This window comes from Penicillium vulpinum, assembly GCF_028829585.1.
Source record: "Penicillium vulpinum strain IBT 29486 chromosome Unknown utg000003l_segment0_segment0, whole genome shotgun sequence".
Taxonomy (NCBI): domain Eukaryota; kingdom Fungi; phylum Ascomycota; class Eurotiomycetes; order Eurotiales; family Aspergillaceae; genus Penicillium; species Penicillium vulpinum.
Window position 1 is genome coordinate 3010745 of NW_026643243.1, and position 21532 is coordinate 3032276.

General features: G+C 47.8%; 8 protein-coding genes across 8 annotated transcripts; 4 read left to right on the forward strand and 4 right to left on the reverse strand.

The window, feature by feature from the left end:
• Positions 1-222: 222 nt before the first annotated feature.
• Positions 223-1968, forward strand: N7479_006219 (U2 snRNP complex subunit CUS1; the record flags this gene model as incomplete). The annotated part of the gene is made up of 1 exon (XM_057253914.1): positions 223-1968. One exon carries the CDS (start codon positions 223-225, stop codon positions 1966-1968), a length of 1746 nt encoding a protein of 581 aa, XP_057107776.1.
• A 494-nt stretch (positions 1969-2462) lies between these two features.
• Positions 2463-4072, forward strand: N7479_006220 (uncharacterized protein; the record flags this gene model as incomplete). Its single annotated transcript, XM_057253915.1, has 2 exons — positions 2463-2989; positions 3016-4072. 2 exons carry the CDS (start codon positions 2463-2465, stop codon positions 4070-4072), a joined length of 1584 nt encoding a protein of 527 aa, XP_057107777.1.
• Positions 4073-4780: 708 nt separating this feature from the next.
• N7479_006221 (ER lumen protein retaining receptor) lies at positions 4781-5624 on the forward strand (the record flags this gene model as incomplete). Its single annotated transcript, XM_057253916.1, has 5 exons — positions 4781-4802; positions 4856-4914; positions 4970-5036; positions 5100-5305; positions 5358-5624. 5 exons carry the CDS (start codon positions 4781-4783, stop codon positions 5622-5624), a joined length of 621 nt encoding a protein of 206 aa, XP_057107778.1.
• Positions 5625-6450: 826 nt separating this feature from the next.
• N7479_006222 (integrase zinc binding domain-containing protein) lies at positions 6451-7962 on the reverse strand (the record flags this gene model as incomplete). The annotated part of the gene is made up of 5 exons (XM_057253917.1): positions 6451-6904; positions 6992-7131; positions 7201-7246; positions 7297-7419; positions 7475-7962. 5 exons carry the CDS (start codon positions 7960-7962, stop codon positions 6451-6453), a joined length of 1251 nt encoding a protein of 416 aa, XP_057107779.1.
• Positions 7963-10221: 2259 nt separating this feature from the next.
• Positions 10222-13221, reverse strand: N7479_006223 (putative cytokinesis regulator (Byr4); the record flags this gene model as incomplete). The annotated part of the gene is made up of 2 exons (XM_057253918.1): positions 10222-10772; positions 10836-13221. The coding sequence occupies 2 exons, from the start codon at positions 13219-13221 to the stop codon at positions 10222-10224; spliced, it is 2937 nt and encodes a 978-aa protein (XP_057107780.1).
• Positions 13222-14369: 1148 nt separating this feature from the next.
• On the forward strand, positions 14370-15634 carry N7479_006224 (uncharacterized protein; the record flags this gene model as incomplete). The annotated part of the gene is made up of 4 exons (XM_057253919.1): positions 14370-14526; positions 14577-14794; positions 14858-15164; positions 15219-15634. 4 exons carry the CDS (start codon positions 14370-14372, stop codon positions 15632-15634), a joined length of 1098 nt encoding a protein of 365 aa, XP_057107781.1.
• A 600-nt stretch (positions 15635-16234) lies between these two features.
• N7479_006225 (putative NADH-ubiquinone oxidoreductase, subunit G) lies at positions 16235-18917 on the reverse strand. The gene is made up of 7 exons (XM_057253920.1): positions 18719-18917; positions 18633-18656; positions 18525-18576; positions 18457-18471; positions 18377-18399; positions 16438-18319; positions 16235-16378 (listed from the first exon to the last, which is right to left on the reverse strand). Exons 1-7 carry the CDS (start codon positions 18831-18833, stop codon positions 16276-16278), a joined length of 2214 nt encoding a protein of 737 aa, XP_057107782.1. The 5' UTR covers positions 18834-18917; the 3' UTR covers positions 16235-16275.
• Positions 18918-19583: 666 nt separating this feature from the next.
• N7479_006226 (putative ER to Golgi transport protein (Sly41)) lies at positions 19584-21311 on the reverse strand (the record flags this gene model as incomplete). The annotated part of the gene is made up of 2 exons (XM_057253921.1): positions 19584-20834; positions 20919-21311. The coding sequence occupies 2 exons, from the start codon at positions 21309-21311 to the stop codon at positions 19584-19586; spliced, it is 1644 nt and encodes a 547-aa protein (XP_057107783.1).
• Between the last annotated feature and the right edge of the window lie 221 nt (positions 21312-21532).

Below are 21532 nucleotides of genomic sequence, written 5' to 3' on the forward strand. Positions count from 1 at the left end.
AATACAGGCGGTAAGGCAACATGGCTGGACGCACGTGATAACAACTAAGATGCAATATATTCGGTTTTTAACCTTATCCGCCCACTCCATTGTCTTTCGCTATCTGAGTGTATCCCTGCATGCACCTGAAATAAGCTGCCAGTGCGTTATCTCTCCCAAGTTCTGCAATACTCTCGACCTGGCACTGCATCGATTGAGTAGCTTCCCAACCTTCCAGCAACCATGAAATTGAGCAAGAACCAGCTCAGAAGAGCAAAGAAAAAGGCCCATAAAGCTGAGGTAAGGCAGATATATCTTTCAAATTTTCTCGGCCATAGTCGATGCGAAGCTGACACTACTGCCAAGACTACGAGCGTTCCCATTGACAACACCGCATCGCGGGAACTGTCACCTCCGCCAGTGGCTCCTTCTCAGGATGCGCCGACTGATACTGACACTGATCTGCTTCCTGAGCCAACTGATCCACTATGGGAGATGTACAAAGGTGTTGTCGGAAAATTCGACGAGACAGTGAACGAAATTTCATCCACGAAGGAGTCTGATAAACCCGAGGTCTTCTTTGACGATGGCGATGAAATACCAGACGAAGAGCAAGAGAACGAGCCCAAGATTTCAAAAAAGAAGCGAAAAGAAATGAACAAACTATCTGTTGCTGAACTCAAAGCAATGGTACGAAAGCCTGAAATCGTTGAATGGACGGATACATCTGCCCCTGATCCCCGGCTTCTCGTTCACATCAAAGCCCATCGCAATGTGGTTCCGGTCCCCTCTCACTGGTCTCTCAAACGAGAGTATCTCTCATCCAAACGGGGAGTGGAGAAGGCGCCGTTTGCTCTCCCAAAATTCATACAAGAGACGGGCATATCTGAGATGCGTGACGCAGCTTTAGAGAAGCAGGAACAATCAAGTTTGAAACAGAAGCAAAGGGAAAGAGTGCAGCCAAAGATGGGCAAGCTCGACATTGATTATCAGAAGCTTTACGAGGCATTTTTCCGTTTCCAAACTAAGCCAGAGCTGACTCGCTATGGTGAGATTTACTACGAGGGCAAAGAATATGAGACCAACCTAAAGCACCTCCGACCTGGTGAGCTGAGCGATGAGTTAAGGGACGCTCTTGGTATGACCTTAGGAGCTCCTCCCCCGTGGCTCGTCAACCAGCAGCGATATGGTCCCCCATCTTCTTACCCAGCGTTGAAAGTCCCCGGTCTCAATGCGCCCCCTCCACCCGGCGCTTCGTGGGGTTACCATCCTGGAGGGTATGGCAAACCACCTGTCGATGAACACAATCGCCCATTATTCGGAGGTGATATCTTCGGTGTTTTACAACCTCAGCAGCATGCCCAACAAGGAGAGCCGATCGAAAAAGATCTTTGGGGAGAATTGCATGAATCGGAAGAGTCAGAAGAGGAGAGTGAAGCAGAGGAGGACGATGATGAACATGAAGAAGAAAGCGACGAAGATGACGTGCGTGCAGGTGCTCATTCTCCTAGTGACATGGAAACCCCAAGTGGGATAGATTCAGCAGTACCATCTGAATTTGTTAGCGCTGAGAATGTCTCTGGGGAGTTTGATGTGCGCAAACACCATCGTGGTACTGATACAGAGGAATCCGTCCACCCTCGGAGTGCTTATCAGGTTATTCCCGAGAAACAAACGAACGTGGAAGGCTTTTTCGGGGGTGATAGAGCCTATGACCTTAGTGGATCATCAGTCAAGCCTCCCGTTCTTGGCGCAGAGGACCAAACCCGGAAACGCAAGAAGCCTGGGGATGTTGAAGTGTCTGTCAGCTTGGATGCAATTCAATCCGGCGATGGTCTCAGCAAAGAGAGCCTCCAGAGCATGTACGAGTCACAGAGGCAGCAACAGAATCCACCGAACTGGGGTTTCCAGGAGGACTTGAGTGACATGATCGCACAGGAGAGCCGCAAAAGATTACGAAAGGAAGAGGAGAGACGAGGAAAGCATTAAAGATGCTTCTTTCGGTGTATTTTTCTATTTTATTTCTATTAGGTTCCCTGAGCCTACTTTTTTTGTGATGAGCATTGGAGTTTGGCTGCTTTGGTGTACACTCTAGGTTGCAAGAAAAGTCTGTGGCTTGTAATGTACGATTATCTTTGAATCAAGGCTTTATTGAATAATCTATGAAATTTCAAGGGGTCTACTCCGTAGACTTATCTGTATAAATCTTCCGATTAACGTAGATTCCATCTTCTTGTTGTACATACATAGTACTATGTATACATCGAAGCCCACGGTCACGGGGATTGATTCCTAAAAGGGTTTAGCTCGGTACTCTTATCTACCAGGTTTCAACTCTTCGACATACTTTCGCCCTCTCTCGCCAGGAGAAGGAGAAGTAGCACTAGGTAACTGTCTATTCCTATGCTCTACCTTCTATTTTCCACCCCAGAGTACTTTGCACCTCATCCCATCCCTCTAATATCCATATTCTCTATATCAGAATGGACTGGGATCGCAGAAGGTTTGTAGCCGTATCAAACCGTTTGAGAGGAAGAAACTTTCTAAGTATTTTGCTAGATTTGATGAACGAAGAGGTGGAGAAAGTTATCGTCCAGCCGAAAGAAGCGGTCGTTCCCCTTCTCGGGGGTATGAAATTCGTCACAGGCGTTCGCCACCACGGACCCGAAGCCCTCCTCGACCACGAGCTGACACTTGGGTACCATCATCAAATAGAGGGTATGGGCGCCTACGAAGTCGGTCACCGCCGCAATACCGGCGCCGGTCACGTACTCCTCTGGGGAGAAATTTTGGTCAAGCCCCCTATGAAAGACGACGATCTCCACCAAGAAGATTCTCGCCTAGAAGAGAGGAAAGGGTCAGATCGCCACCCCAAAAATGGCGCTCGAAATCTCCCTACAGTGATGGCAGATCACGCAACGCATCGCGTGCCCGCAACAGCCCAAGACGAATACGCGATACAACTCCTGGCAGTCAATTTTTCCGATCCGCGAGACGCGACGGTCCTGCTGTCTTGAATATTAACAACCCCCCCAGAAATTCCTCCCCGAGAGCACAGCCAGAAGTATTGTTGCCACACAGTCCAATTCATGCCTCACATCGAGGCCACTCTCGTGATGCGGGGAAACGGGATCGGACTTTGTCGCCTCCAAGACATGTTTCACCCGCACAAGCTCAAGCCTTGGCCTCACAACCCGTCCTGATATCCCGGAGTTCATCGCCAGCCATAGAAAATCCTATTCCTGCTTCCCACGGAGCCCGTAGTAGGTCGCCGATTCGCTCTCCGGTACACTCTCAACATTCGTTGAAACCACCAGGTCGGTCTTTGTACCAAGATCAGATCCACGATACGGAGTCTTCCCACCCACAACAACGGTCAGATCACGAAGACCGAGTATCGGTTGGCAACCATTCGCCTTTTTCGATTCCCGAAAAAGCATATTTGGAACCTCAGACAAGCGGGACCAAGGTTGGTGGCAATATCCCAACTCAACCCAAAAATCACAGTGCAATCCCACTTCCGCTGCCACCATCAGGACCTTATCAGGGACCGAGGCCGTCATCCAATCAGCATCGCGGTCAACCGTATGTTTCTTTACTATCAGCGCCGACTCGTCCTCGCCGTGGGCCTGGCCCACGTGAAGCTTGGGCAGGGTCTCCGCCAGTACGTCGCGGACCTGCTGCACCTTCGCAAGCCCCACCAGCAGGTCCTCGTGCTTCTTTTTCATCTCCTGTACCAGGTGGTAATTACCGACATGCAACTCCCCGGCAATCCAGCACCCCATCTGTAACTCAACCATTGGCTCAGAGGGGAATAAACCATCTTGCAGGGCTATGTACTATCATACCGGAAGGGCGGATCCTTCCGTCGCTTCTGGATCCTGCTGTGGAGAAACGACTATCTCAGCTTGATGTTGACAAAGAAAAACTCCTTGAGCAGATCGCAGAGATGCAAAGGTCCAAGCGAGTAGAACTCCGAGACTGGGATCGACTCGATCGCGAAAGCTCAATCTGTGCTCTCAAGAGCGAGCTAGCTGAAGGCCATCTCCAACGAATGGCCGATGAGAGTATCGGGGGCGGGAACTTGTTCTAACAAGGCAAATATACATGTTTGTCCTACAATGGCAGTTGATCTCGGCGTTTTATCTGGTCATGTGTCTGGTGGTATCAAGGTATTGGGCAGGTCTAGGTAGCGATTATGATTGTATTTTGCAGGTGTTGTATCAATATGATGACTTGACGATATTAATGAATGCACTTTGGGGTTGTATAGATATAAATACATACCAGTTCTGTAGGTGCCGAAGGGGGGATGTTCTAGAATTATAGATTGTGAAAGGTACAGTGAGGAGTGTAGTATTATTTCATTTTAATTTTCTGGCTGAAATAGCAATACATTCAATACTTTTCGAAAAGGTATCTAGTATGTACTCCGAAGTACGGAGTACACTTTCATAGTCCCACACTACCTAGGTAGTTGTGGAGTAACATTACATAATGTACATAATGCATAACTATTACAAGTACATACATATGTATGTATACAGTACGTACATGGGCTGTACATACATACCTGTACCCATCCATTGTACCTGATCTGCAAGTAATTTACATATGTAAGTTCTCCTTCCATTTTTTGCCTTCGTGTCAACAACTCAGCTATTTTGGTCTAAACTTCTGTCAATTCTCAAACTTGTCTTCTTTTCTCGCCTCCCTTCCTCCCTCCCTCTCTCTCTTTCTCTCTCTCTCTCCTGGCTTAGATCATTATCCACACTGCTAATTGAGTTCCGTCTCCGGCATAATGAATCTCTTCAGGTTATTAGGTACGACATGAAACCAATGGAAACCAACGCGATATGCTAAACTTCAATCGCAGCCGACTTCTCCCATCTAGCGTCGATCTTCATGCTTTTGCGGAAGATGAAGACGTCAAGCGTATGTTCTCCGATCTATTAAGCCACATTTGACTTGTACTAATCGCCAATCTTAGAGTTGTTCCGGGTTGTCGTTTAAATCGCAAGTGCTATACCTTATCGTTTTTGTCACTCGGTATCTTGGTAGGTTTCGACGTTACCGTCGGCTTCATGTTCATCACAATTGCTTATGCACCCTATATCTAGATCTTTTCTGGACATTCACCGAGTCTCTGTACCTCACCTCGTTCAAGCTTCTGTTTATTGGTTCCTCGGCCTACGTCATCTACCTCATGCTCAATGACTACAAACCGACACACGATCCCAACATCGATACTTTCAAGGTTCAATACCTCCTCGGAATTAGTGCGGTGCTCGCGATTCTCTTCCCACGCGATTATCGCATCGCCGAGGTTGGTTGCATATCCATTGAGGAGTGGAAATATCTGGACTAACGTCATGTAGATACTCTGGACGTTTTCCATTTGGTTGGAATCGGTTGCCATATTGCCACAACTATTCATGCTGCAACGAACCGGAGAGGCAGACACTATCACCACGCACTATCTGTTTGCTCTGGGACTCTATAGGGCACTCTACATACCGAACTGGATCTTCCGCTATTTCACAGAAGCCTCCTTCCAACGTTCTTTCCAGCCCGTGACCATCATTGCTGGAATCATCCAAACATTGCTCTACTCTGATTTCTTTTACATTTATTACAACAAGTAGGTCCAATTGCTTTTTTTAAAAAGGAAAAAAAAACAAGGTTGACACTCGGACACTGACTTGCGCTTTTTCCTCCTAGGGTTTTGAAGGGCAAGAAATTCTCGCTTCCTGTTTAGATTCCTTTTTCCTCCTTTTTCTTCTTGAATGGGTTAAGGAATTAATGATACCTTGGATCTTCCAGAGGGTCCGAGGTGGAATTTTGAATCTGATTCACTCGTTCCTTCTATATTTGCCAGGGACACTGTGTGATCGCCTACCTCACAAGCACGAAGTGCCTTGAACCCATGCAATATCCCTCTAGCCCCGACACTGGGAGTTGCTATGAATTAATGTTTTTATGTTGCCAATCTGTATGCATTTAGGAATGGTCACATGAGGCTCAAATAAACCCGCAATTGACTATCGTATATCGAATACGATTATGGGCTGTGTGCATATCTGATTTTTGTGTTCTATAATGCTGATCAGAGAAAGAAAATCATCTTCGGCTTGTCAAAAACTTCTGTACGGGGTTATTGGTCTACAATTTCAAATGTCAAGTTTCAAAGAGTTCGAGGTATTTTTTGGTTTGTTTAGTTTTTTAGGGTGGTTTTCATGTTCTTTCCATTTTTATTCGAATTCCTTCCCTTCCTCGTACACTCAAAAGCCCTATAACGGATGGGGATCAAATTCTTGCCCTATTCGTGTATGCAATCAGACTTGTGGTTGACACGGAAGCATAAAACGACCCCAGAGGCTCCTCAAGAGGTATACTTTTAGGGAGCACACAATTAGTGTGCTCCGATAATATCAAAAAGCAACATCCACATAAGTCGACCAGAAGAGATAATCAAAAATCTCGCTGGGGCGCAGCCCCATGCGTCGGCACATATCCCGTTGTATAACTCAATTGGGACGGAGGGATGGATAAATCGGTGGAGAAAGGATCCAAAGTGCCAGAAATTGAGTGTGAAAGATTGCCCATGGGACCCTGGAACGACCGAACTCCGTTACCTGGATTCGAGCGACCTTGCACATTTTGATGACTATCCAGCCAGCCACCGTGACCGTGACCGTGTAAATGACCAAAATAGTCTGCTTGCGTCCTGTCAAGGGGGATTTGACCAGCAAACGTCGATTCTCGTCGGGAAATTGGCGGCGACGGGAGTTTGGGAGATCGAGAGACCATCTCCAGTCTGGGAGAGCTTCTCCGCGAATTGGGTGGCGTCAAGCGTGAACCCCCACGGCGCACCTGACAGGTTGGACAGATCTTGACAAAGCGGGAGATCAGCTCCTTAGGAACCCTAATGAGATAATCAGTGGCTGTAAATATCAGACACATATCATGTATATCATATCATATATGTATAATATGAGTTGGATTTGCCCACCATGAATAAATCCGCCGGACCTGAGCAGATGTCTTGTCTCGGCCACCATGCTGGCATTGCTGATGAGCCTTGGTAAGGATTTTGAACAATTTTTCTCGAATTGCAACCGGTTTCCCCTCGTGACAGATCATTTTCCTATGCTTTAAATCGCAATAAATCGCTCTATCAGCATTGTTGGATCATGTCCACTGGGGAGAAGTGAGACTTACATCCGATCCCACAGCCTGGAGCTTGAACATCTTTTTAACCCAAAATCTGATTTGTTCAGCAAGGTAGATAATTAATTAAATTCGAGAGATCCATACCGAAATTGAGCCGACTCCACCGCCGTGTCTTTGGGGTCGATCAACACAGTTCTGATGTTACGGGCCCTTTTGGCATAGATCAATGCTTTATCTTGCTTCTTGATAGACAGGTCCTCGACATAGCTAGGATGATGAGATATTAGCCTCAGGTCCGTATGGTTTCTCACGAATCACTCACTTTTGCATCAGTTGATCAAACTCCTTCACATCAGGGAAGCCGCTAATTGCGGGCACTACAGCCTCTGACAGCAATGTAGCCTCGTTGTGAGACTCTTGGCTTTCAATATCTGTTTCACCCAGCGGGTCACGGGGCAGATATCTTGGCCCTTGGAGATAGCGCGATTGGGACATAAACTGTGGTGGATGGTGTAGCCTAGGGTCATCTGGGGTTGTCATCGATGGGATCGAATGTTCCGACGTATATTGCAAATGCTGCAACCCCGGAGAGAGACTCGACTGTGGGCCATAGGGTTGCCCAAACTGGGACCCGTATGGGTTGAAGGAATGCTGAGGAAAATGATATGAACCAGATCCATGTGTGTTGAAGTCATGGCTTTCTTGCTTAAACTCATGACTTTCCGGTTGGCCATATGAGCCAGGAACTGCCATTTGGTGATTCATGAGATAAGCATCGTTCCCTTCGTTGCGCCTTGCAAAACTGCTCATAATTGATGTCTTTCTGGGGTTGGGATGCCACTTGCTTATTGTTCAGCCTGCGTCGATCTGCTTCAAACAGATAGAACAAGAATATATAAAAGAAAGACCGGTATACAGCAACAGCAAACCTCTGAGGGTAATGATAATGATAGTAAGACGAAGACAGCCACAAGAAAATTGAGAAGACTAGGCTAACTCGTTTGCATGTAGTTGATGAAGAATTGCCACAACCCTGGTACACTACACCAAGTATCACAAGAAAAAATTGAACTGTGTCTAGAAGAACACAGTGTGAAAGTGTGATATAGAAGGAGAGAAAGAAGAATAATTCACAAAAATCCCATCTGGAAACGGGGTAGCAATTCTATTAAAAAGACACAAATGGACAAACAGTGCAGGACTGACATGGCTGATGCCCAAGATGAAGTGCACGAGACCATGTCGCGACAGAGATAGTGGGCAGAGACAACAGAGGGCATCCCTGGAAGACGAACAGCAAATATTCCACAGGGAAAAAAGAAATGATAGAGCCAGGCGAGTCGAACCTCTGTAAGGTACGGAAGCATAGGTATTACCAAAGCTTGCAGGGAAGATAGTGGCATGGATCTAAGGTGAAAAAAATAAAAAAGAAAAGAAAAGCAGCGGGAAAGGGCTGGGGTTCGTGGTAGATTCTTTCCGACCCGCCGAAGGTATCGAAAAGTGGAAGCAGGCTGATACGACAGCGCACAGAAGCAATGGTGATACGGATTCCTGCCTTCGATGCCCTGAGGTCAATCAACGCCACCATTTGCCTCAAGAGCCACGTTAGAGATATGAGAGTGGGCAGGCTATTCGAGGCACCCTATCGGAGACAGTGATGAGTTTTTTTTGGAGGGGGGAAACATTCAGCACTTCTGATTTGACCGAAGTACAGCAAGTACAGCGGGGGCGAAATCATCATCTCCCCGATTTTTCCTATACTTAGACTTGCGGAACAACTCTACTTCCGTATAGGATCTTCACAACTCGAATCAGGAAAGGGGGAACTCACCCTGTCTCTGCACGTTTGCTTCACGGTCAAACAAAGTCGGCAGGAGATTCCCCCGGTAAAAGGGAATTTGTCCATGCAAGTAGCCGTGCAAATTGGTAAGGAACATGGATTGAGAATCCCCACTCTAGGAAGTTCTGCATCCTCAAGCTCCTCCCCGTTGGGTTCATCCGGTGAGAAGAGGGGGTTGCAGAAAGAGAGGGGAAGACCAAAAAAAAAAAAAAAAAAAAAAAAAAGGGAGAGCAGAGAACGAGGGTTGTCAATAGGGTGTCAAAGTACGAACAATTGGGCAATTGAGATGAATTGATGAAGTCTTCTAGGGGCTAGCGATCCCTGTCATATCAATGTTGTACTGTGTTTGGGCTATGTTGTGTCCCACGGGATTGTTTAATTTCTTTTCTTTTCTTCTCTTCTCAAGCAAAGATGCAAGTGAGCATCCGTGTGAGTTTTTTTTGGGGGGATTTGACGTGGCATTTACAGCCAGGTCTTGGGACTTTTGCAGGGTATCAAGGGTGAACAAAAAAAAAGGAAAAGCAAAAAGCAAAAATCAGAGATGGTGAAGTTACAGGAAGTATAGGAAGTACATGAAGAGTACATGAAGTACAGGGGGGAAGAAGTAAGGCGGGACGACAGGATGACGCACGTTTGGCTGGCAAAAACAAGTGAGACACATCGGACTTTCAAGGTTCGGACCCTCGCAGGCACAGTCCAAAACATATCTGGTGTTACTCTGCTGCTTTCCGATATCATCGTGTTTTTTTGTTTTTCTCAACAGGACTTTTCTGTCCGAGTCCGAAGTTCTCTAACTGGGTATATGGAGTACTCTGCCTATATACGGAAATAATATATACAAGATATATACCATACTATCTATACTATATATATAGTATAGACTGTTTAAAAAAGGACAATTGCCTCCCGAAAGAAAAACTTATTAAACTGTATGTACTCAAACAAAGATATAGTTACATAGCATCCTGCCCCTTGGTCAGATATGCTCAACAAAAAAAAGGAAAGAAAGAAAAGGAAAGAACCAAAAAGCCAAAAACAAGAGAGAAGCGTGAAATTCATGACATCGGCGGAATCATCACGGCCAATCAATGGGGGGGGGGGGTCTTCAAGTCGTAAGTTCGTGTATGGGGAGGGGGGGCTTTGGGTTAGTACATGTACATGCGGGTAAAAGAAGGCGACCCCTGTCCGGGAAGCTCTGTGGATACAGTGCAGACGTCAAATCTGTGCTTCTATGCTGATCCTCGATGGTGGTCAAAGGCCACTAAATCGCGGATGATCCATTTCCATTGATTCTTGTGGTCTTGGTCGCCTCGATCGAATCCAACCCATTTATCAACCTTGCGTCTCCACTTGTCTTCCTCGGCCCGCTGTCGTCGAATAAATTCTGGGCCGACATCAAATTCCTCGGTCATAGGCCCCTCATCAGAGGATTCACCGGCACTTGCATCGTCCCCAACTACTGGGAATTGCTGGTCCTCAAATGCTCCAGAATTTCGTCCATTGATGGTGCTGGTAATTTTGTCATCCAAGTCGTCAAGACCGGCAAATACGTCGTCCTCGTCCGCACCAGCTTCCAGAGGTGCGGCCCTGAGCCAACACATACGATGTGGATCGAAGACCATTCCACCAACGGTCTGGACATTTTGCATCGCACCAACGTTGGCGATGAGAGCTGGTGCAGGTTTGGGTGATTTGAGAACAGTGGGATCAAATTCCGGAATCAGATTTTCGTTACCTTCCCACCGAAAAGTGGTAGGGTTGTAGCGCATACCTCTCACAGCTGAAAATGGTTAACAGTGAGCCTGAGTAAATCAGATAAATAGAAATCAGAGGTGTTGCTTACATTTGGCATCCTGCACCCCAGATCCCATGGGTTTGATCAAGTGCGGCTTGGACGTTGAGTTGGCATTCGGTTTACCTTTCCGGCTTCTGATCGTTGCAGAGGCCGGAGGAATCCTTGATATAGGTTGGGACTTCCAGTTTGAGTTGAACGTCGAAAGAGGATTCGGTTCACGGCCTTTCGAGTTAATAGCCATGGATGCGATACGTTGTTCCCTTGCATTCCTAGAGGCATTTGTATCTCGCGCAAACCTAGGTGTCGGACTGCGCAATTTGGAGGCTGATGGGGATGTTACAGGTTGAGTAGGTGATTCATCTTGCGGGGGATCAATCCGGCTCTGGCTGAGTCTGGCGCGGATGGACCTTGGAGCACCTCGACCGGTGGGGGGTTTGACGAACTTGCTCTCTGCCAAAATCGACGTAGATAGGTCATCGAATGACTCCAACTCTGTTCCATCCCCGAAATTGCGCCTTTTGGTGGGTCGTGTGATTGTACGTTTTGTAGAGGAACCGAGAGACTCCACGCTGGTGTCGCCAAACCCGGCACGGAACGGCTCATTACGAGTTGGCCAGGAGAGTCGAGAGACTGTGCCCTGTGGACTCAGAAGCCCACCAGAGCTATCTGAATTTGTGCGACGTGTCGAGCGATAACCCTTCACACTGGCATGGTGTGATTGGGATTCTGATACACCAGCCGGCATAAATGGTACCTGTGGCCTGCGACCCAGCGACCTCGCATCAGCTAGGGAGAGATCCACTGGTGTTTTAGGTCTGGCGGAGGGAAGGCGGACTGGCCGATCGACCGTTGATCGCTGGGAAGCAGATGTTGAAGCGGCGGAGCCTAAACCACGAATCGATGGTAGGGATCGCTTGGTCTTTAAACGCCTGGCTGAAGGTTTACCCTCGCCGGCCTGGGCAACGTCCCGGGAAGTGCGAGACCCGAGAAGCCGTCGACTAGAGAGTGTAGGAGTCGGCGAGGTCGGATTAGCACTAGGGGCCGGCAGACTTGAAGTTGACGATTGAGACGAATGGCCTAAACGCGATTGTGATGTTCGAAATTTGGAAAGAGGTGCACCACTTTCTGACACTGTCTCAAGGTGGGTTGAATGGTTTCGATCATGACCAGACAAGCGCGGGATGCGAGTTCGTGGAGATCCTGTCGCACTGGTGAACGTGAGTGTTGTTGCAGATCGACGAGTCGGGCTGGATGGCCGTTCTGTCTTGCACTTTATGTTGGGGTTTAGAGCGGGCCGTCCAAAGGAGAAAGCCTTCTCATTGTCGATATCAATGCCAGAAAAGAAGTCGTCAGCGTCGGAAGGAATATGATTCAACTGATTCTCTTCCGCTTCAGTGTTTTCAGCTTGCGCAGTCTGTCGCTTCAGCAGAGAAGCACTGAAATCAAGGGGACCTTCGGGAATGATAAGACCGTCAAGGCCATCGTCTTCACTTTCCACCGTGATACAGCTTGAAACACTGGGGCTGGCAATAGAGATAGAAGAACTAGGAACTGAACGACCGTCCCTTGTGGTACCACCAACTCGCACACCGATACTTCCTTCAGACCACTCAAGATCAAAGTCCTCGAGAGTAGGACTGGAGACGTAGACATTCGCTTTTCGATTGGATAATTCGAGAGGCTGATGATTGGTGGGAAGTTCAAAATCCTGGTTGAAGTCGTCGTCTGCTTCCTGTTCAATGTTGAAACTACTGCCAACATTGGCAATGTTCAATTTCTTCGGAGATCGAGGGGTTGGGGCTTTGAGGGTTAGGATATCTCGAGTTTCCAAACTATCGTTGTCGTCTTGGAAAGTGTTTAATGTCCCCAAGGTAGATTGTAAACGTGTCGAGAATTCCTCATCCCAAGATGGTGAGGCTGTGGATTTCACCGGACTGGTGGCAGTGGAGCTCAAATGTCGCAGAGACTCCGGAAATATGGCTTCCCGAGGAGTTTTGAGTTGTAATAGGGTTTCGGGACCCGGGAGCTCAACGTCTTCTGACCAGTCATCAACAAAAGTTTGCTTGGTCTTTCGAGTTGACAAGCGCTTGATCGTGCCCCCAATAAGAGCTGACTTGGGGATATCTAAAGGAATGGGAATGCCTGCGGTCTTGGCCGAAGCAATGGCATCTTCTTTTGCAAATTCATCGTTGTCATAGAGCGGGACCTGCCAGTCTTCATCGCCCGCATTAGAGTCAATATCTGAGCGAGCAGAGCGTCGAGAGGAGATAGAATCTCGGTGTCCAGAAGGCCGAAATGACGAGTTTGTTATGGACCCCGCGCTGGATGCGGTGCGGAAGTGAATATCCTCGCTGAACTGTAAGTCGTCGTCATCATCCCAGCATTCAATCGGTTCGTCGGTACCCGGCCGTAGGTGGGTTGGTAAAGATTCCATGATCAGCGAAGCGAATTGGTTGAAGGAATACAGAGAACACGGAGGTCATGGGATGATTACAGGCGTCTGGAAGCAGGTTTGATTAAGTGGCAGACTCAGTGCTTTGCGACACTGGTGAGGGTTCAGGGGGTGCAAACATGAGCGTCATTCCGTGTCGGTTGATAGGGACGAAAGATAGAAGCGAGTGAGAAGCGCAGTTTCACTATTGATCGTAGCGCGACAAGTGAGTTCAGATGTTGTAAGACAGGTTGGTAAAGAAATCAGCTCAATAAAGGCCGGCCTTGCTCCAGAGTCGATTTTGCCGAATGAGATCAAGCGGGTTCACTAGACGACCTGATAAATGCCAGGTCCTCATCCATAAACATTCGCTAGAAGAGGACACTTGAGCATTGGGGACACCCCAATACACTTGATTCCGGCTGCTGATATTCGGGGGAATTTAATGAATCAAAGGAGTTTAATTGCAAAAACAAAGAGGAGACAGGGGAAAAAAGATGTGTCGGTTGTGGCTGGATCTCAGATTCCTCGTGGAGGAGAGGAAGAACGTGACAGGGCCCCCGTACTGGTAACGTACCTACGTAACCAGTTTACCTGAATGTTTGGTAGAAACTGCATACTTCCAAGTGTTAAATACGCATGTGATACCCAGTCATTACATGCAATTCACAGCATATTGTATGTATTTGCTGTTTTAGTAGGTACAGCATTTTTACTATACATACATGTAGTTGTCAATGTAGGTATAGGAGCTATCTACAAAACATTACTCGTCGGTTTCATACGGATTTAACAGCTATGTATGTATTGCGAGTGGTAATGGACCTATTACTGGCGTAACCAGTACGGAGTACTCCGTACATATGTACTTTTCGCACTTATTCTTCTAATATGTGGAGACCCGGTATCGATTACCTGCCAGTCGAGTACCTCCTACAAAGTACGGAGTACGTTATAGAGACTCCCCAACGGGGTTCCACTTGAGCTCTGTTGCCTTGGGATCAATCTGCTGCCCTGATTGTTTTTCTTCCAAATCTATAAAATAACTACTTCCAAGGTTGGAACGAAGTCTTGACACTTTACTCTTTTCTTTCTTTCTAAAATTTTATTCCATACACTAGTCCTTGTCACTTGAATTATTCATTCCAAATATGCCCTCCCCGGTTTCAACAGAACCTCGAATCTTACGGTTTCCCAGATCTGATGAGACTGGGGCTTTTGTACTCATCCATGTTTCATGTACTGGCCCTGCGCCGTTGGATCTGAGCTTGATGGCTACTGAGGGGGAATCGCCCTATGTTGGCTTGGGTGGGTCGTCACATAATGAAGTTTAGAAGTCATGAGCTCATGTCGCACAGTGAAACAGACACGCCTGAAAGACCTTCAAGCGAAGAACTACCAAGGTTCGAATGATGAATGGGTTAAAACTCTCTCTCTCATTCTTGGTCAATGTTCTGTTCCCCCCAATGGAGCGGATTGGGCTACTGGTCTCGAAGCTTCTGCCAATATTTCGGGTCCTGATGAAGACAACAAGGAAATTGTGATCACGATACGGAAGCGAGTGCAAACAATCACAGTACGTGTTCCATACCGGTTGGTTATATGTACATATGTATATCCCTAGCTAACACTAATGTAGCAACGCCTTGGTGCTTTTATCCTCAAGCAAGATGATGAACAAGCTGTTGAGCTCTTTGAATGGACGGGGATTACTGCAGCCAGAGCTCATATGCTAGAACAACAGGTATCCAGCCTAACAGGCCGTTATCGCCTCGCCGAAGATACCATACATAGGTTGAATGAACAACTTGAGGAGCTTATGCGTGCGAAAACCGAGCATGAGAATCGACTGGTGGCCAATTTTGTACAGGTCTTGAATGAGAAAAAGCTTAAAATCCGTAACCAGCAACGTCTTCTGGTCTCGGCTACTGTGAATCCCACCAAGGGTAGGTGGCATAAATAGAGAAATCTGGATATATTGATTGACTAAATATCGACAGTCTCCGAAATACAAGCTAGCATCCCCGAGGAGCCACATGGAATCGCCGAGAAATCGCATTCAGCAAAGAGAAGCGCTTGCAAGATGAGCGACACAGACGACTCTGATGGGTTTGAACGGATGGATATCGATCCAATGAAGACTGATCCAGGTGCCTACAATAATCAAGATATTGATGATGAAGAGCGTTCGACCCCTGAACCTTTGGACGAGGAACAAAACAATAGCACAACAGATGATTCGTCACAGGATGAATCTGCTCAGTTGAGGCGAGTCTCCCCAGCGAGAGACACCGCGCCGCCTCGGAGGGATTTACCATTTGCTAAAAGGACTGGGCCTAACAAGAAGACTGTTTCAGCCCCTTCCAGCAAAGATGCTGAAGGAACCGCGGGAGAGACGGATGATGATGAACTCTAAACTGGCCACCTGAATGAGACAAGTCGGATAAAAAGTTAGATACAGTAAGTTCAACATAACGAGATAATGTTCTATGTTAAATAATTCCATCAACCAGGATAGAAGTTAGGAGTTTCTCTTGACTCTTTAGGCCTATAAACATAGATAACTATGTATATACCCAGGCGATGATGACTCCTTGATACTTCAACACACCCATAGATAGGTCTCTGGGGCTGTCTTTCGTTCTTTTGCCCTATTCTATTCCCATCATTGGGATATATATATATTTCCCCTCTCAAGTCAGTTGTCCCGGTATAATTTAATCTCGTTTCTACCATAAAAATCCTCAACTGTACCTTTCAAAAGTCGCTACGCACCTAATCACGAAAGTAGCACAGATCCATCATCTCCAACGCCCATGGACTCGAAATTTTGGGAGTTCAGTCTTTATGTACAAGGCAACCACTACCGATTAATCCCAGGCGACACCGGAGAATGGCGAAGAGGTCAACAGGAACCGGAAGGGTGTTCAAGATGATAGGGAAAAACACAGAGGATGGAAAGGAAACAGTACATCAAGAGGGAAATTTAAGATGTGGTACAATAAAACGCCTGCAACCATTAAAGAAACACAGAATGAGGTCAAAATAGACCGTGATCTAGCCATACAAAGCCTGGGGAGACATTTCTCCTGCAGCCATGAAGTTGGTCTCAGGGTTTCCAGTGGCCTTGGCAGCGGAGGCGCGGGCCATGGTAGGCGAACTAAAGCAGAGTTAGCAATGCAAATCGATTAATGGCAAAGGATGGAACAGGGTAATCACCTTCTAGAGATAGCGTCAGTGAAGAAGAAGTCTTCGATCACCTTCTTGAAAGGAGCCCCGGTAGCTGGAGATCCTTTGTTCTGATCCACAAGTTGGACCTTGCCCAAGGAGCCAACTGAGGTCGGCTCAACAACGTCGTAGCGACGCATGATAGGGCTGATCTCTTCCATGCGGTCACGAAGAGCCTCAATATCATCATAAGGAAGAGGAGCGCCAAGGAATTCGCTAGTGGCCCGGATAATCTTCCAGTCATCACGAGCTGCACCGGGGAGAGAAGTGGCAGCACGGGTAACCTGCACACGGCCTTCTGTGTTGATGTATGTGCCTGACTTCTCGGTGTATGCAGCGCCCGGGAGAACAACATCAGCAAGTTGAGCACCCCGATCACCATGGTGTCCCTGGTAGACAACAAATGCATCCTTCGGTATCTCACTTTGGGCAATCTCATCTGCGCCCAAAAGCCACATCATCCTGGGAGTAGTCTGAGCAACCTGGGAAGATGGTGCAGTGAAGCCAACTTCATAGGCACCAGCCCGAGACGCCGCACGCTGGAGCACATTATAGCCCTGCCACTCAGGGGTAATGAAATTGCTTGCATTCTTCTCCACGAAACCACCGACAGCCTCGAAGATTGCCTTGGCATCAGGGTGCTCTGCAGCAGCGCTACCTACAATGATCATTGGCCGTTTGGCTTCGGCAAGCTTCTTTCCAAATTCGCCGGACAAAGCGGATTTCAAGGAAGAGACATCGGTGCCCAAATGGTTGAAGTCGAATGTGCTCTCAAACTCCTCGCCGACAAGTCCAACCTCAAGATCAGATCTAATATACTGTTTGCGGATACGGGCGTTAAGAACTGCAGCTTCGTGACGAGGGTTTGTCGCAACCAAAAGAATTGCATCTGCCTCCTCGATTCCATAGATCTTAGAGTTGAACAGGTAGTTGGAACGGACATCGATACCGTGAGCAATAGGGGCACCGCCTCCAGGTTGATCCAGGGCAAGGTTGTCAGAGCCAAGTTTGTTTGCCAGATCCTTCATGGCGACGAGCGATTCGGTATCAACCAAGTGTCCAGCAACAGCCTTGAACTCATTGGCCTGTAGTTGTAGCCTCTGGTGAGCCGATGAGATCTCCGTTAGAGCCTGTTCCCAAGTGGCAGGAACGAATTTGCCCTCCCGACGAATGAGCGGTGTTGTCAGCCGTTGAGTCTTCAACCCATCGCATGCGAACCGCGACTTGTCATTGATCCATTCCTCGTTAATATCGTCATTCAATCGTGGGACAATCCGCATCACTTCCAAGCCTCTGCTATCAATCCGGATATTAGAGCCAAGCGCATCAAGGACATCGATCGATTCGGTGTGCTTGAGCTCCCACGGACGTGCCCGGAAAGCATAAGGCTTTGAGGTTAGTGCACCGACAGGGCAAAGATCGATGACATTGCCTGAGAGTTCTGAGTTGAGGTTCTGCTCGAGGTAGGTTCCAATCTGCATGTCGTTTCCGCGACCGGCGGTTCCTAGTTCTGGGGCACCGGCAACATCATTCATGAATCGGACACAACGAGTGCAGTGAATGCATCGATTCATTGAGGTCTTGACCAGTGGGCCAATGTTCTTATCCTCCACGGCACGCTTTCCACCGGTTTCATGGAATCGACCCCGATCTGCACCGTAACGCATCGACTGGTCTTGGAGATCACACTCTCCTCCTTGGTCGCAGACAGGACAATCGAGGGGATGGTTGGCGAGAAGGAACTCCATGACACCCTCTCTTGCCTTGTGAACAAGTGGTGAATTCGTCTTCACCACCATACCGGGTTGTACCGGCCAAGCACAGGAGGCAACCGGCTTTGGGGCACGTTCGACCTCAACGAGGCACATACGACCTATAGTTTCTGTAAGTACTCAATGGCGTGGGATGGGGGAGTATGGGTTGGACGTACAGTTTCCTGCAACCAAAAGTTTTCTTCAAGGGACTGATGTTAGCAAAAACAACATATGAAACTCGACCAAAGGCACATACTCGTGGTAACAATATCTGGTACATGTTAGTACTGTGAGTAAATTGGATTGGCGGAGTCTTTTTCATACCTGGGAACCGTTGCGCCTGCCTTCTCACAGGCCTGGATAAGAGCGGAGCCAGCTTTGGGGAGAGAATGTGAGCGAATGTACAATGAGTTATCTTGAGGGAAAACCTACCTTCTACTGACACCTTCTTGCCATCTAGAGAAACAGGCCATCAGTTATCGATCAATTTGGATGAACTAGCCCAAGATTGGACTTACCAATGGTGAGTTCCACCTCGGCCGCGCGAGGGGCTGTCGTCGCGAATGTCCGAGGTGTGACCTTAGGAACCCGGAGGGACCGGGCGGCCGCACGAAACAGCTGCGGCCGCATCATTGGAAGGGGATCAGAGATATGAGGGTGGAAGATAAGGTGGAGGAGGGCGAGGGGGTGAGATCCTGGTGACGGGTTGGGAGTTCAGAGAGCACTTTGCATCGGAATCTGCGGTTCTAAGGTTACATAATGGGAGTGCTGACCATCACTTTGCTGACTAAGAGCAACGAGAAATGGGCTCACGCGGATTGGCTCAATTGACTCGGTTAGGCGGATAAACTCCCGCTCCGAGGTCCCTTAAAAGCTCCCGTTTCTGCCCCCATTTTCTCCTTTTCCCTTCTTCAATTAAATTGTTTTAAGGGCATCATTTATTGTAGGAGGCAGGCCATTTCCCTGTTCCTATTTCCTCTACAGCATGTCCCAAGAGCAGAATTGCACCGTAGCTGGAGCTGTCAAGGGTTCGCCTAATTATGACTTTGTTCCTTACCAACGGTAGCTACATCACTCCTGATAGATATATATCTATTAAATATTGTACGCTTCCAATGCAATCCTATTTATGCTATACCTTTTTGGGGGTTTATCTATGATATTGCTAGATCCCATTTATTGTAACTTTGGGTGCCAATCTGAACTCTGATTTATCCTATACGCAGCCCCTATACGCAGCCAAAATACATCTTTGGCTTGAAAGAATGCTCTGCATCCTAGGCAAGTGTACGCGCAATAGGGATAAAGGATAGTAATGTAAAAGCTCTTTGAGCAATACCTTGCTGCTGTGATATCGTACACTGAACCAATAAAATACAAATGCTAGGCTGCAGCTTGAGAATCGCTAACCTGCCAAGTGGATTCTTGTTTGGTCCCTGGTAACCAAGTACGAGACACACTGGCCCCTCTTGGTCGAACATGCCCAGGCCCATCGTCTTCCTTCTTGGAGTTGTTTGATGTATTGTGAGAGTTATTGGGGGCACCTTCGAAGGTCCTCTCTGCGGGGAAGGCATAACCATTAGAGTCCCATGGCTTGCTTGGGTGTCGCACATTCATTGGAAGAATGGACTGCTCGGCACGGAAATAATCCGTGTTTGCCTTTTGATCAGCTACATCATCATGACTATTGCGGTCGTAAAGATAAAGGCCCACGAAAGTAAGGCCAATGCCAAATGCTTGAATCGGGGTGGTTGAGCTCCCAAACCATATAATCGCCACCACGATCACAAACACACGCTTGACCAATGATGCAACTGAGTAGGAGACGGGAGAAACCATTGACAGCAACACAAAGGCCAGGATGTTTTGGGCAAAGTGTGAGACTCCGTTAAAGACAAACTCAATGAAAAGAGCGCCGTGGTCCAATGAGCCTTGCTTACCCGATAGCGAGATCACACCATCATGAATGAAATCAGATACTAGCGGGTAACCCTCTGTAACAAACCAGATAGGCAGAGTGAGAAAGAAAGCCAGCCCGGAGCAATAGCAAAGCAAGTTGAGTTTGTCCAACTTCCGCCGCCCTATATCTGATTCTACTTCGTTGAACAGCTTCTTCGAGAATATGTTTTGCGAGACAAACACAATAGCTGCACCAAATGCGCAAAAAATACCGAAAAAGTTTGTAGACACTCCGGTAGAGCATGCAAGCATCACACCCACAGTCAGAGGAATCAACGATAAATAGGTTGCCCGCGCATATCGAATGCGAAACAGGACCCGATATGCTAGAACCGTGAAGAGAGGGGAAAGGCCCTTGATAGTGTGGACCAGAGATACGGGGATTTGTGCAGTAGCCATAGAGCTCAGAATGTGACCAGCCAATTGAAATACTGCCAGGGGCAAGGCTGTGGCAATCACGTCACGGGATGGGTAGCGAATTCCATGTTGAAGGATTGGGACACCTTGTCGCAACCGGGGTATAACTGTAGAGAGATACACCAATAGCAAACACCAAAAGGAGACAAATGCAAATTGAATCATGGTCAATGTGATCGGCATCGGAAGGGCGTTCAATATCGACTTTGAGGACGTATTTGTGAGGGCAGAGGTCAGATACCAAACGAGACAGAGAGCCTTGAGACAGTATGTTAGCCAGCGGCTTCGTTGAAGTTTTTTTTCTTCTATGTGTGCATATTGTCAAAATGCGAATCAACATACAATGAGTCGGTAAGAGACTGGGGCGCGAAGTGCTTCGGCCAATTCATGAGCACTGGCACTCATACTGCCATTACGTGTTCTGATTGTCGTGATGGCTTCACTGATGCTCTTTCGTGGGCGGTGTTTGGGATTCCGTAATGATCCATTCCCATACTCTCGTGAGTAAAAGCTTGCTTTTCGGGGTTCCCAGAGCTCGTTCGGGGCATATTTCACCGAGGCGCTTCGATTTGGACGGGTTGACCCCGCGACGGCGTCGAGGGTGTCTTCGTAAGGCGGGAATTTGTCTATCGGACTGCTCGTTGATTGAGGAATGGAGGGTTTGGTTGGTATTTGCAATTCGGTCTGGCGCATGGAGGCGCGTCGCCCATGACCGGTTACTGTGGTTGTAGCCATCTTCCACTACCCGGAACGTCTAGACTATCTTCAGATGTCAATTCTCCGGACCCCGAAAAGAACCCGCACTTGGTATCACTTACCCGAGAAGGGCGAAGAAGCAGCTGCGGAGAGGCAATCTGCTCAATGATTTCCGGTGAGGATATGTGTCCGCTTCACTAGTTAATGGAGGAAAAAGGGCGGGTTAGTTCGCCGGTTTGTCGATGACGAATCTCTCTGGG

Excerpts from the sequence above, each read along its gene's own strand:
- N7479_006225 (XM_057253920.1), bottom strand. The coding sequence starts at position 18,833 with ATGATGCGGCCGCAGCTGTTTCGTGCGGCCGCCCGGTCCCTCCGGGTT. Across the intron at positions 18,320-18,376 it reads ACTTTTGGTTGCAGGAAACT|GTCGTATGTGCCTCGTTGAG; the intron begins GTACGTCCAACC and ends CAGAAACTATAG. Across the intron at positions 16,379-16,437 it reads ACTGACGCTATCTCTAGAAG|TTCGCCTACCATGGCCCGCG; the intron begins GTGATTACCCTG and ends ACTCTGCTTTAG.